This window comes from Molothrus aeneus, chromosome Z (genome assembly GCF_037042795.1).
Source record: "Molothrus aeneus isolate 106 chromosome Z, BPBGC_Maene_1.0, whole genome shotgun sequence".
Lineage (NCBI taxonomy): Eukaryota > Metazoa > Chordata > Aves > Passeriformes > Icteridae > Molothrus > Molothrus aeneus.
In genome coordinates, this window is record NC_089680.1 from 21,470,660 (window position 1) to 21,486,036 (window position 15,377).

General features: G+C 37.3%; 1 protein-coding gene across 1 annotated transcript in view; it reads right to left on the reverse strand.

The window, feature by feature from the left end:
* Positions 1 to 15,377, reverse strand: part of FOCAD (focadhesin) — a 92,143-nt gene that overhangs the window by 13,005 nt on the left and 63,761 nt on the right. Inside the window, exons 24-34 of the mRNA XM_066568792.1 lie at positions 13,504 to 13,592; positions 11,397 to 11,438; positions 10,016 to 10,124; positions 9,392 to 9,508; positions 8,781 to 9,019; positions 7,255 to 7,344; positions 4,357 to 4,504; positions 2,376 to 2,495; positions 1,384 to 1,506; positions 447 to 524; positions 9 to 80 (exon numbers count right to left, since the gene is read on the reverse strand). Of these exons, the coding sequence (XP_066424889.1) occupies positions 9 to 80; positions 447 to 524; positions 1,384 to 1,506; positions 2,376 to 2,495; positions 4,357 to 4,504; positions 7,255 to 7,344; positions 8,781 to 9,019; positions 9,392 to 9,508; positions 10,016 to 10,124; positions 11,397 to 11,438; positions 13,504 to 13,592 (1,227 nt within the window). The remainder of the gene's footprint in view (positions 1 to 8; positions 81 to 446; positions 525 to 1,383; positions 1,507 to 2,375; positions 2,496 to 4,356; positions 4,505 to 7,254; positions 7,345 to 8,780; positions 9,020 to 9,391; positions 9,509 to 10,015; positions 10,125 to 11,396; positions 11,439 to 13,503; positions 13,593 to 15,377) is intronic.

Sequence of the window (15,377 nt, forward strand, 5' to 3'; positions counted from 1 at the left end):
CTTCTTACCTGTGTAAGGGTTCTGATCACTTCATTCAGCTTACTTTGAAACTGTGAGGACTGAATGCTCTCAGATTTCAGCTGCAAGAGAAAAAGAGGTTAATTTTGTAAGAGACAAAAAAGAAGCAACAAATAGAAAAATTTCTGAAAACAGATTACATTTGCACTCATGCCTTTCTCTGGGAGTGGGAGAGAGAAAAGGAGAAAGCTTACATGGGCTGAAAACTTTTCCCCAGTGGCATTGCACATGGGCCATATGAAGGCAAAGGAACAAGTCCCATTTTACGCACTGCAATTCAATGTTGCTTGGTTTGTACCAAACACGAATTATTGCAAAAATGTGATGTCCTGGTTTACAGCCATTGCTGTAGTAATGGGAAGCATGCATCCCATCTTGCCTTCTATTTCTCCATGAGATTAAGGTACCATTTGCTTGCATATTCTGACCTGTATCATGGCTCCTTCAGAGCCCACCAGTGCAACCAGCCCACTGACAGCAGCCAGACGCTCCATTGTTGGAGAACCCTGGAAGCATAATTCAGGACCAGTGAGCCAATGTGATGACACAACACTACTTTAGGACTAAATGCTTGTTCTTCCAACTTAAAAAAAATGACTACTATCACTAGCACACCTCTAATCCCAATAGCCTTTTCAGATCAGATTCCAGCATGGTAGATAATACTAATCCCTCTCTTGATGAATGAAAGCTTTATCAATTAAGGAATGAGCTTCCTCCTCACTCCTCCAAATCTGAAATCATCATGGATTGACAAATCATTTCTTTTCCTAGCACAATCTGTATTCCACAAAATATACCAGTGCAATTCAACTCAAAACCAGTTTCTTTACTGATAATTACCTTTAGCTGCAATCTTAATATGTAATATTAGAGTTTGATTTGGAACACCTAACTTTTCCAGATAAATTGAAATAATTTTAATGACTAAGGCACTATAATCACACTTCTTTTTCTTTCTTTCTTTTTTGACAAGCAGCACCTGATTTCACAAGACATTTTCACTTAATAACCTAGACTTTATCCTTGGGCATTGTTCCAAATTAGTGAACATGTCCAAATTAAGACCTCATTGAGATAAGCATTTCTCATAAATTATCCAAATTGAAGAGAAACAGGGATTTTTTCCCTTTAGCAAACAGCCCAAAATTATCCTCTTGCTTCCAAATATCAAACAGCATATTCAGATAGTCCTAACTTTTCCTAACATCACTCCTTGCAAGAAGCAAAGAAAATTATGTTTTTACTGTTAATTTTAAACTGTACACCATCCCTTCCCCACCTCCTCTACCCTCACCTATGCAAAAAAACCCTAAACCAACAAAACAAGTACAAAAAGCAGGATATGCATAGAAACTCCTTTACCTCTGCAAGCACAATTTTTATCCAGGCTGGCATTAGTCTGTTACTCAGGTCTTCAGCTTTCCCATGACCACAAGCTGACAATCCATGTGCTATTGCACCTAAAGCTAAAGCAAAACTGTAGGTCTGTAAGGTGAAAAAGAACTCGTTAAAACAGATTTTACAAAGGAATCTGTATTTTTATACATTTATTATTGAAACATTACTCACATATTTATTATTTCCCAACAATCTTTGCCTAGAATACCAGATACTTTATTTCAAGTGACATGGGATTTTCTAAGATTAAATCTTTGACACATAGAGCTTTGGTTTTAGAGCAGATTTTCTGACATGAAGATAAAAAGCTCTAGCACAGACTAGTGCTCTAGCACTGACTTCCTATTTTTCAGATAAACATTCTGAACAATTGATTAATATAACAGCAGGCTTTGATTCAAAATGGTTGCCTCCCCTAGCTCCTTTATTTCCTGGCAAACATTAACCAGAAAAGAACTTGCACTAAAATATTGATATTATTTTTGGCAATTTGAGGGGTACCCTAGGACACTAGGGATGAAACACACACCTGTAGGAAGCTGTGGCTATGTTTATGGTTATGCACTGTCAGTGGTTCAGGCACAGCAAAAATTCAGAACACACAGTTGATGTATTTTCCCACCAAGAAAAAGAAATTATAGAAATATGCTATAAAAGAGACAAAAAATGGCAAGATACAGGTACTAAAGACATGAAATGTAACAATTTCTCTTCTAAATGCAAACACATGCAACTTGCTTTTATTTCACTGTCTGGTAATTGCTATATGCATTAATGAATCAAGTGGTAATCTTAGTAATTGTGTGGTATGCAAAATACATTCATCAATATTAGTTAATGATGAAAGTGGAGCAACATAATTGTCTTGAATTACAGTTCGGGAAAAGCAGCATCCAATATTAAATAGATAAAGAGAGAAAGAAAACCAAAGCAAACCCCAAATACAGAATTATTACCTGCTGATTATTTTCTGCTAAGGTCCGTAGCTTGCTCATAGCCTTTTCAGCCTCAGCTGCTTCTATGATTCCAACACTGAAAGCAGAGACACAGGAACAGGCCACAGAATAGGCAAGTACCTGAAAAAAATTTTTTTCCATTAACTAGTCTCTAATCAAGCTCACTGTAACAATGGTCACACTGAATAATGTGCCAGCATGACAGAAAAGATGTAACATTTTCAGTTTATACTTTCAGATATTTATTCCCTCTCTGAAACACTCTTCATTGACGCTAATAATGTTAAACAAACACAACTAAAGCTTTGAAGTACCTCTGGTTTTACAGAGGTCAAACTCCTGACCTTCCACACAAATGTAGCTATTCTCTAAATACAAGTATCTGATCACTATTTATGTAAGCATACTCAGCATGCTGTGCTCCCATCACGCAGGTCCGCCAGGCCAGAAAATGAGCACGTAGAACTGTCTCTCACATACATCCCACAACACCAGCCTCATATCCTTGCAGAAGGAATCACCAGCAACATTGCTTTTCTGTTCTTCTGCCATGGAATAATAAGTGAAGTCTGAACTACCAACAAAGCAAGTGTGCTTTGTTGTAACCTCCTCTGTACCAAAGTTAAGCAGCAGAACAGCACATGACTCTGAGGGAAGCAGAGAGCACCTACCTACTGTGCAGGATTTACATCAATTTGACCTCTAGCAAGTAATGTGCAGATTGTACCTTTTGCTGCTGCAGGTCAATGGGTTATATGCAAATCACCTACAGTTCTGAAAGAGCCTCCTGTGCATTTCATATAGTAGCATTCATCCTAGAGTGCTGCCCAAATTTTACTCATCTCTACAAATCCTTACAGAGGTTTTAATTGCTAAGGGTAGGTTTTCTTTTTCTTCCCAAACTGTCTCATGATGTTAAACAGTTGCTGCCTTTCATCTCAGAAGTTGCTATATTGAACTCAGTTTAATTTCAATAATGCACTTGAAGATCTCTGGGGACACATAAATTATTTCATAGCTGTAAGTAATTTTAATGCATGAACCGTAAGTTTCAAATGGCTAATCCTCAACACACATGTACTGCCAAAAAAATAAAACTCCATCTATGAAGATGTTTAATAAAGAGCTTTCAGAACACTACCAACAGGGGGAAAAGTATAATCCTATCAATCTCTATTGACTCCTGTAGGAAAAACAGAGGATTATGCAACTCAACTGCTCAGCTGCTCCAGTCTTACATATATCATGTACAGACAGCGTTGCTTTTCTCGTGCAAAACATCTGCTTGTTCTGATTTTTGTTTTCTGTGGCATACTATTTGAATTTCATCAGTTTTCATTCTCGAGTTTTACCTCAGCAGAGTTATAGGCTAAGTACATGGACCATGTCAAAACTTACAGGACGTATCCTGGGAAAAAACTCCCTGAAATGCAGGGCTCAGTTTAAGTGTTCAAAACATAAAGAAAACATAAATGGGACCATAGCAGCATGCACAAGTACAGAATTCACATTAGCTAGTGACACAAAATTTCAAAGAAATATACAGAAGGCATATTGAAGGACGAAGTATTAGCATTTAAGTTCTCTCTGAGAGTAACTTGTTGTCTGCTTTTAGTAGATCAGATAAGCAGTAAACAACTGTATGTAAGAGACCCATATTCATAGTTACTCATGATCCAACTTTCAACAGTTTTATTTGGGGTTAAGGAATTAAAGAAGACCTTTAAAGGATCATGTCTGTTATCTTTTCAGGCAGTTTCTTAATGTCTTTTCAAGATTACACATTATTCTATTCTTATTATTGCTGTTATTATCACTTTTTTTCCCAGCAGACATAAACCCATATATTGTGAAAGAAAAAGCAGAAATTAAGCCTTCCAGTATCACAGATAAAAAAAGTTTCAGCAAAAAGACTGTAATTATTAAAGAGAAGAAACAAAATAAAAGGAAGACTTAAAATTTGTGATAAAATAGGTCATACCTCTTGGACTCCTCTGCTTTGGTCCTCACTGCTCTCCAGGTATTTGTAGAGTTTTCGCAATGAAGCAGAAACATGCACTCGTGATTCTGTTTGGCTACTGTGACTCATAAATGAAAGAACAAGTCCTACTCCTAAAATACATCCAGTGCTTTAAGAGAAAACAAAAGAGAAAAGATTAAGTATGCTTTGGCTGCTCTAAACTCCCTTTAAACCCTAATAAAGTTTGTGGGTAAGAAGACCTCTTGGCCTTGCCTGATAACTAGCCCTGTAGATAATTTATTACCACAGTCAATTTTGCAAATGGTTTTTATTTCACACATCATTTTCAAGAAACACCAGACAAAAGAAGCGCATAAGAAGAAAGTGTTTATTTAAATAATAAGTAAGCCCTACACATACAGCCTCACTATTCCTCTGTCTCTGAAGAACCAGTAGCCCCAACAACAAATGCCATAAACTAGTATAAAGGAAGTATTGATCCAAATTTTGTGTGTCCTGATAGTATAAACTAGGAAATCCCAATTAAACATACTAATTGCAGGTTCAATGAGTGTATTAGCATCTGCTGCTGTCAGACTCCTTCAAGAGCTGTTTCACTTGCAAAAGTAATAAAATTAGTCATTAAGCCAGAGAACTGCTAAGACGGCTTTCTTAGTCAGGTAAGAAATTAAGGTATTCACCTGCATTTCTTAACAGGAACGGTCAGGTGTGCATTCTAACTTGTACTAAAATTTGCATGGAGCAGCTTCATCAGGGCAGACATATCCAGCACAACTAACTGTTTGATGTTGAGGATATTTAAAATTGCAACAAGAACATAGTTTCAAAGGACATAATTTAATAGGGCAGCTGGCACATACATCTCCACAGTCTCCACCTCTCTTTCAGATTTTTGTTCAGAAATTCCATTCTGGACCAAAGATCTTTTACTAAATTCTGCATATGTACTCCCATAACAAGTTCTAAGCCATCAGGTTTGTCAGAAAACTTCCAAACAATTCTGGCTTCCATCATGAGATGCTAAAACATAGCAGACACTTACTTCATCAGTTTTCATTCTCAACACGATCTCTCACTGGCACACATCCCCAGTTGCTCTTATTTGCAGATTATTTTTTTTCCCCTGTGCACATCTCCCTGACACTGCTTGTAGCAAGCATCAAGCAGTCAAATGAACATGGCTAGGATCTTAGGCATTCTCCTACCCAACTTAAAAATGGCAAGGAAAAAAAAAAGTTGCTGCTTTTACTCAGGTAGGTAAAAAACAGACATCTGAGAATAACTTCAGTCATATTTTTAAGATAATGTTTTGCAGTAACTGGGGATTAAAGACGATTGAGCATGGCTAGAAGACACAGAGGGGTGTCTTGGGAGTGATATTTTTTTCAGCAAAGACCAAACAAACCTTTTTAAGCAACTGGTATATCTGAATTAATGACTAGCCAATAAAACAAGGGCATGGCTTATATACAAGAGTTCTAAATTCAAGTTTAGACTACTGCTTGTTGACAAAACTACATAGAAAGAAAATAGAGTTTCTCATTAGAGCTATAGATTTTATGTTATTCACTGTTAATAAAGACTTAAAACATAATTTGACAATAAAGCAAGAATAAAACTTCACCTTCTCTGCTCCACTTTTTGTAACTAACAATTGCTCTCATTTGGCTACCTTATTTGTGAGCTACATAAAATGAGTATTAGGTACATTTCATCTACATGATATCTCAGATTTCCTAGTACATTTTAAGTGTTTTACTGCCAAAGCATCAGGTTGCAGAGAGTCCTGCCTTCCACTGGGCGCAGCCTGAGACTGGACAGCACTGATTACCACACCTGCACTGCTCAGCAGACCTATGCTCAAAATGTCAGCTTGTTTTTTGTGTAAAAGAAAATCACTGATTTAGCAGGAGTGAAACACTGGTGAAAATGCTCATGCCTCACAGCTGATCATGCCTTTGTCACACTGGATGAAAAGGCTGGAAAGGACCTTCCTTTGGAACAGCAGTTTACAAGTAGAAATGCAAAACCTGGACAACTCTGCAACATTTACAGCTCTACATTACTTCTTCGCTCACAGAGAGAACTTGTACTAGACACCTTTAAAAACCTTTAAAACCCACAGACAGCTCAAAAAACTCTCTCTTCAATCTTCCATCTCCTGCTTGCCATTGTTTCATATTCTTCTGGCAACCTCTTGCAGCTGGAAAAGTCTGGCTTGGCTCTTCTCTGAGGCTTTGATCTCCAGCTAACAGGCTGCACAAACCAGCAGCAATAGGCATGACAAAGGGGTGCAGCTGGTAGAGTCTCTGTGTACTGTGTGCCTCACCCTGTGCCACTCAAAAGGCAACAGAAATCCTCACTAAGCTGTGCAGGTTCACAGCCCAATGGTGCACAGCTATGACTCCTCAGAGCTTTTCAGAAAGTGCACTGGAGAAAGGAGGGCAAAGGAAAATGGGAATTATTGCTATTTCTTTTGAACAGTGAAGAGCTGGGCAGAGAAATGCTCAAACTGAAAGAAAACCTTATGCACCCACACTGAGCCACTCAAGATACTGCAGTTCCTTCCCTGATTTGAAAGAGAAATGATTACTGTGGAAGAAACATCCTGCCATGCTAAGTTAGCTGTCTCATGGCAACTGACATGTGTTTTTTTGTCTAAGGAGATTCAAGTTCTAACTGTAAAAACTTAAGCAATGTATGACTGACTCTGTTTTAGGGAGCATATCTCCAAAGGGCCTTTCCAGCCTGCCTGAGCTAGTGATTATATGCAAGTACTCAGAACTTGCTGTCTCCTTGTCCTATCCTTATACTTTTCTGTGTAGAATTAAGGAAGAAAGTGTGAATTTAAAAAGTATAGTCCAAAATAAAGTATCACCAGTAATAAAGGAAACTCACTTGTACTCCAGACTGGTGTCAAAGCAACAGTTCTCCAACACATCCAGGGATTTCATCAGAACGAAGTTCATCTGTTGACCAGGTAAATCACTACGAAACCAAACCAAAACAGGAACAAAAAAAAAGATCCAATGCCTGACAGTAGGAGGAGGAACTTGATAAACATCACCTCAGCTAGATGTGTAACTATTCATAAGCTGAAAATTCATGACATTTCACACTATTAGCTCTCTCAATCTCTCTCCACCTCATTGCCTAACTTACTGATAAAAAAGACGCATTTATATCTCACTCCAAAGATGTCATACGTATACCCCTCTTATAAAACATATACTCAATTTTCATAATGAACTGGACATCTTTAATGGAAACTAGACCTATAATCTGATATAAGCTATAGCTACATTCCTATGAGTTTTGATTTGTTGCAATACAATGCTTTGAAGAATGTGTAAGATTAAGCTTTCAAACCATGCAGTGCAGTGAAAGAATAAAACTAGTCTGCAAGAAATGGTTAGAAAAATGTATTCACTTAATATCCCTCACCACAGAAATGAAACAAACACAAACCCCCAAAATATTGATTCACATACTCCAAAATACTGGGCTGATGTACTTCATTCTCTTTAAGAGTCCTTTAATGCTTGTATGTACCTCAGTTGTCCCACTGACTAAACATCCAAAGGTAGTCCATTCCCAAATTATGTGACTGGGTCAGTGGCAGCAAGGCATCAAGACACCAAAACATGAAGATTAGAATTCAGCAATGCTTCAGTTTTAACAAAATCAGATGCCTTAGAAACATTAGTTTCACTGAGCAAATTAACAACGACAATCAAATCTGTTTGGTACCTGTGCTTGTATACTAATTAAAAAAATTTTAATGGGTATACAAGAAGAAAAAAATCCCTAGTAGTCAAAACTCTGGAGGACTATAAAGTCAAAACTACTTTTTAATTTCTCAGGAATCACCAGAAATTTGTAACTGAGGCCAACCTTTCTGAAAGGAAGCATTTTCTAACAACTTCAGAATACCTGTGTGCTGCCAACACAGCTGTAACAGCATGCTTTAAAGACAGCTCATTACACTACTTCCATCCTTGCATTTGTAACTCACATGATGTAAGTGAACACTATCACATGTCCAGAGCACCACTTACAAAGGAACCAATGAGGGCTGTGAGTTATTTTACAACTATGTCTTCCAGAGTAACTAGTCCCATTTAAAAGAATGTCTGTTTTTCTTCTAGTTGACTGCTTTGCACTTTGTACCTTAGGATATTATGAAAATTAGTCACTTATCCTGAAGGAATGACAAAATACCTAGGATAGCTCTGAAGGGGGCTAAATTGTGGGGGGAGGGTGGGGGAAGACTGATAATAAGAGGCACCATTTAAGAAACTTCACAAAGCCCTTCAAGAATCATTTGCCTATGACTTGTAAATACTTTAATTCCTCAGATCTTAAGGCCACATGAAGAAAAAGGAAGTTACCTATGCAACTACATTAAATATGGCAATTCTCACCTGACTTTTTCTTCATATAAACGTGAGATGAACATCCCCAAACCGAGACCCATGTGGATTTGAACAGCTTGAGACTCGTCAGCATTTGGTTTCCCAGGTAACCTGTCAGTCAGCATACTCAGGACCTCCTCAATCTTTTCCTTGCATGATACAATGAAAATTGGCACCAGGAGAGACAAAGCTGTGGCTGCACAGGTTCGAGCTATAATACTAGCAGTATTTTCACCTGAGTAAGATTTCTAGAAAAACACAAAAAAACACAAAAGAGAGCATTTTTTTTCTCTTTTCTCTTTTCTCTTTTCACGGCAACAACACTCAGCATTTGAGGAATTTAAAATAAACACCTACAGAGCAAACAGCAGCACAGATACATTGCAATCCAACATTCCCTGCATGTGGCTTTTACTGTTTTGATAATAAAGACAAAAACTTAAAGCAAACACAAATATAAACAGAAAGTAAAATGAAAGAAAATTAACAAGAGCAAGAAGAGTCTTGATTTTCCCCTATTCCAACTACTATAGCTCAAACAGAACCAGGAAACTTCATTATTAGAACTCCAGGTATGAAATACAGATATATTGCCTTGCCTTTAGTACCACAGCACATACCTGGTAGAACCATGGGAAGACCTGACCTTTAGGCTGGTAGCGGCTATTCACAATACTCAAGAGGGTCTCTGTGACCATGGAAATCCATTGTTTCACAGGAATAAAATCAGGTTCCGTCTATAAAAATCAAACCCAAATAGTCATCATTATTTTTTCTTAAAGCAAGTTCTGCCTAAATAGAAGCTCAGCTGATGATGTTCCAGCTGTGATCCATCATGAATGAGATTATTTTGTCATTCCTATGTAGTGTAAGTAGCATCATTTATTTGTCAGTGCTGGCTCTCCAGACACTACTTTTGAACAAGTACTATTCAATAGAGCCAAAAATTATGAAATTATGAAAGAGTTTGGCTGGCTCAGTTCCATAGAGTGACCTCTGTCTCATCTGTCAAAATGGCCAAATAAATGACCATTTAGACATTATGCTTCTTGTGACAAGGAACATGCATACTCTACCTGCTTCAATACCACAGAATCTGACAGATGGCATTCACTGAGTATGATGAAATTTGAACTTGGAAATGTAAAGTACTTCACATGCACTTACCAGCCCCCCCAAACACCTGGTCATATTACTTCTCTGTATTCCACAAAGAGAAGGGACCCTCTCCCAGATTCACTCACCTCAGGCACCCCTTCAGTGTCTGAAGAAAGGCTGCTTTCGTATTTGGCTACAGCAACTGCAAGGCCAGTTAAAGCAAAAATAGAGTTTCCTTTCACCACTGGGCTGTCTCTGAACAGAAAAAAGAAAACAGTTAAGAAACATGGTAGAGATGCTGGCAACAGAACATATTTATCAAAGCAGAAAAGCTATGCTACAGATGATCCTGGAGGGAAGGTCTTTGCCCCTGGCAACTTCATCAGGCTCTCTTCTAGCTCAGCAGCAATCTGTTATATTTCATCTTCAGGAATTAGAGAAAGAATGGAGGGAAGAAGTGTTTCAGTCTTTTTTTTTTCTTGTCTGTCTTTTATATAAAGGCTACTACACACAAAGTTGTATAAAAACGGAAGCTTTTTTCCACTATAATAAGGAATGCTACCAAGTAGCACTCACAGAAATGCAGCAGTTGGCCTTAGCTAGTACAATTTCCATAGAGGACAAAACAAAAACATCTTCAAATGGAGAATGCTGGAGAGGCAGATGCCACTTCATTGCAAGATGCCGCTTCACAGCATGAGAAGTTTTAGCAGAACAGCCATTCTTCTCAACTTAAAAAAAAGTTTTTGATTATTTCCTTACACTACAAAAACACTACCATCATAGAAAATGATAGGATTCATCACTTCTATGACAGTGCAAACCTTTAAGGAAATCAAGTAAGAAAATCTGACAAAAACCAGAGAAAACATAACTGTGTTCAGTTTTGTATAAGGAAGTATGTTGATATTCTAGTCATTCCCAGAAAAACAAACTGCAATATAATCCTGATGGAACTCTCTTACATCATTTTACAAAAGCACCTGAACAACATGACTGTATAAGACCACTTACAGGCCAGTAGACTTTTTGCACCAGTCTTCAATTTCTAAAAACTTCCTTGACTGCTGCTGTGAAAATATATTTACACTGCCAACCTGGTGTTTATTCCAGATCCAAAGATGTCATTATCACAGTAAAAGTATTTTCTGAAGTTCTATTTTGCTTTTTAAAACAAGAAACATGAGTCTTAGTGGAATGTCATCATTTGGAACAGTGAAAATTACCTCCTCTCAGATAAGAGGTACTTGCAAATAATTACAAGGTACTTAGTTAAGTTCTTTGAAGTCTCTCAGTATCTTTTGCCTTAAACAATTTCCTAAGCTTCTAAAAGGCAACATTTTATTATGTACCTCAGAGAGAAACTTCTAAATCCACACACTCATGAAATCTGGATGCTTTAAATTTAATCTTAAATCATCAGGAAAAAATCATTTTAAAAAGATCTAGGAGGAAAAGGAGCAGTGTCCCACTCTTTATTCAAAATATGGGAAAAAACATCATCTGTAGTAATTTAGCAGTCCTTACTTGGAGGCACCTTTGATGACATCAGTCAACATATCTCTGACCCTGCAAGAGAACAGAAAGAATTTACACCATGTTCATTACTGTATAGCGTGAACTCAGCTAAATTCCTCTTCTGTCTTACATGAGGTCTGTGATCTACAGGTTAACAACTGTATCAGCTGATGAGAAGACAGTGCAAAATAATTACAAGCATTTAATCGGTAAGAAATTTTTGCACCACCCCAAGTTTCTTCAGGCTCATGTGCACTCCCAGTGTTTTATAAAGGGCTCTTATTTGACTTAATACCACTCTTTGTAAATTGCTGGTTCATGCAATAGCCATAAATATGCTTTTGGAGCACATCAAACGCATAAGTTTCCAGATCATTGTGCTATGTTCTAGCATAATGAAATCTGAGTGCTTTATAAAGGACAACCATTACAATTTATTCTACACTTTATTTCTGGAAACCACTACAGGCAGTTATGCTATAACATGGTATATAAACTTGAATCAATTTAAATTAAAGCCATGGGAGGGGTTACAATTTCTTACACATTATTATAGTTGAGTTATAACAGGCTACTTGTTTTCAATTGTTTCATTTTGCATTCATATCAAGACTGAAGCAGAGACACAATTAATCTCCTACACTGAAAGGTGTGGATGAGGAGAGAGATCCTCTATTCTAAAACATACAATTCTGTCATCGCCATGAATGTCATTCTACATAAAAAAACAACTTTAGACTGAAAATGCATGTCCCCTAAAACAGAGCTGTATGTTATAAGACTGAGTTACACTCAAGCTTTCAACGAAATCTACCCAGATCTTTCTTCACAATCACACTGCTTTTGCACAGTTTCAAAGCCACCACACCAGAAGCATTTACAACTTGGTAAATACCAATGCAAAATTGCACCAAAAAAATTTGCAAAATTTACATAATAAAGGATTAACACTAAAGTTTATACCACATTGTCCACAATTAGGTTAACCTTAGTGAGCAACAAAAATGCTTAACAGCTGCTGAAGTTAGGGCCCCGAGGAACCAAGCAAATAATTGTGAACTGGAAAAGAAACTAAAGCTACTACTGGGCTCCAGTTAATTTCCTGCTTTGATTTTTTTCCTGATAAAGGGAATTCTGTTCACTTTTGACATAGCTTACATTATTACCATTTAGGAAATAAAGAACAGAAATTCTTTCAGGAGAAATCTATGAAAGCAGCATTGCTACCAGCCTTTTTATACCCTATCAAGAGAAGGATCAGTCACCAATAAAGTACTTTTCTACAACACTGTAGCATTCTGGATCTTACAAAGCAAGCCTCTATTCCAGAATTAGCTAGAATTCATAACAAATTCTGAATTCCTCTTGAGTGGGATTCAATAACACACCTTTTAGATTGAAACACACAAAAAGCATTTTGGCTTTGTACATATTTTGATTCCAATACACTTATGAACAAGCACAAACCCAGATATTTATACTGTCCATGGATAGATAGTTTTTTCTCTTGTAAATCCTCCCACTTCGCACCTTCTTCTCCTGGCCATGCACGTACATGGCTAAATCCTGACTGAGAGACACTTCTCACCTGACAATAACAGAATTAGTGCAGAATATGGATCAGGGTGTGCATCATGTGTTTGCTTTAAACAATATTCTCACACTCAGTAATGGTAACTTAGCATCAGTACACCATGACATATGTCAGATTGTGACTTGCATTTCTTTCATCAAGGTATTTTCAGTGAAATAGCTCATTACACTCTCAAGAAAGAAATTTTTATCTTTGCATAACCTTTCTCTTTTAGCATCCTATAAAACCACGGCATTACTTCACTCTTTCCAACTGCTCACCCTACAAAGTTTTCAGGCTCTGCAGAGGGGAACTCATGCATACGGAAACCCTTACAATTACCCAATATTCCTCCTTTCCACTCGCTTCTCCCACTATGGTCACTGTATCTGGTGGTTGGTTGTTGCTGAGTTTCAGGTTTTCTTTTTCATTAGTGCTCATACAGTCTTTAAACTTGCAAAATTGAAGGCTTTAAAACCTTGTCCTCCTCTATCCCCTTACTTGCCATTACAAGTGGTCAGGAGCACACAGGCACTTCCTTACCATAGCCAGGCTGTAAATTGTTTGTACTGCACCTCTTCAGGATCCTCTTTTCCACGTTTTAACTGCATCTCCAGCTCTGCCTGCCTCCCCTGCAGAATTGCAAAAAAAAAGTAAAAAATGGATCTTATAAGCTTTACTGACATAATATTTCTTCAGAGAACACTCAGGTAACACAGGTAGCCTAACCTAAGGGCTAGTTCATAAGTGACCTTGACTGCTTTGCATAGGGGATCCCACTGTAATATACAATATATTAAGGAGAAGAATCCATAATTTTTTGTTCTGAGTAAGAAAAACAAACTGCAGATGGCATAAACAACCACAAATACTGAGGCATCTATATAGTACATGCAGAGCCAAGTGCCCTTGGGAAAGGCTACAACAAGCAGGGACTGAGCTTTAGAAGCCTGATAGCTAAAATGGATTCTAAAAGTAAAATACTGTTTTCTTGATGCTCTACTTAAGGCAGAATTCCTCACTCTTTTACTTTACATAACTCTGACCTCCCTGTGATTTCCTACACCATTTTTTCTGTACATTTAAAGAGGTGATACAGATTCTGCCCTCTAACATGTTGTAACATATGTTATCTAAAAATATCTAAAGCAGCTTTGTTTTAACATTCTGTCTCAAATCAAGAGAACTATAACTTCACTTGTTTAGGTTGTGAATTACTGCTCCTTAGCAGATTATTAAGCCTTAAATGAAAAAATACAGGCACATATGCTGTATTTTTTGGTATCGAATGCTTGTAGTTTGGATGTACATACCAACCTGAAAATACAACACAGTGAATCTTGACAATCCAGGTCTCACTCAAAAAGTGACCCTTCACAGAGATTAAAGGAGTACATCAACACACTGACTAAAAAGAAGGCAGTATAGCAGCTCAGAAACACTGAATTATGTACTATCCAGACTACTCATCTTATACTGCAGTCTCTTTTGGCCACCTCTGAGGAAATGTACTAAAAAAGTGTGAGGATTAAGTAAGAAGCAACAAACACAGGCTCTACTGTCCTGTAAAATGGCAAGAAATCCTACTGATCCTTTAGAAAAAATCTGGTACATGCTAAGCTCTCTGTGAAATCTTGCCTTAGAAGGGAAGAAAAATAGGAAAGTAATTAAATGCAAGAGACAATGTCCCCCAAGACCTAAACCTGCAATTTGAATAGTTGCTGCTTATTTTGTAATGGGGTTGGCTTGCTAGAGGATCTTGCATTTTGTTGATGGTCAAGATAAAAATTGTTTTGAAAATGTGAGGGAAGCATATGTTTTGTTGCACAGCAAAACAAGGAGCAAAGCTTCTAGAATTTGTTCGGCAACCTGAGCTGCTCGTGCTGAAAACAGCTGATGTGGCCTGGAAATACAGACAAATAAACCCTTCTAGTAGCACAAAGAGAGCATTCTGGAAGGAAGCTATTTGCTAAACTTTTTTTAGATAATTTTCCTGTTGAAAATCAAATTATACTACATTGGTCTAGATACCAGGTCAGCTAACCTAATGAGAGAATTTAAGACATTTCTTAATCATTAGATAATGTTGAAAAAATTCAAAGAGGAGTCTCTTACAATGCAGCAGAATGACATGCTGATTAAGGGGAAGTTCTTTTTAATGAATCATCTCTCGATAGCTTCTGTCTCCTTTATGGTATTACTATTTCAAAATTTATAAGCAAGCAATAGGTTAGAGCTCTAGCTAACATTTCATCTTCTAAAAATTCTAAAAATTGACACTTTCTGTAAGCTGACACATGAACAAACCTGCATGAACCTGAACTGTAAATAGAAACTGCACTTCTATAAAGCATCCCAGATTGTGCTGTCAGTAGCTGAAGAGTCATTTTTATTTCTTTTTTATAAATGTTATAATC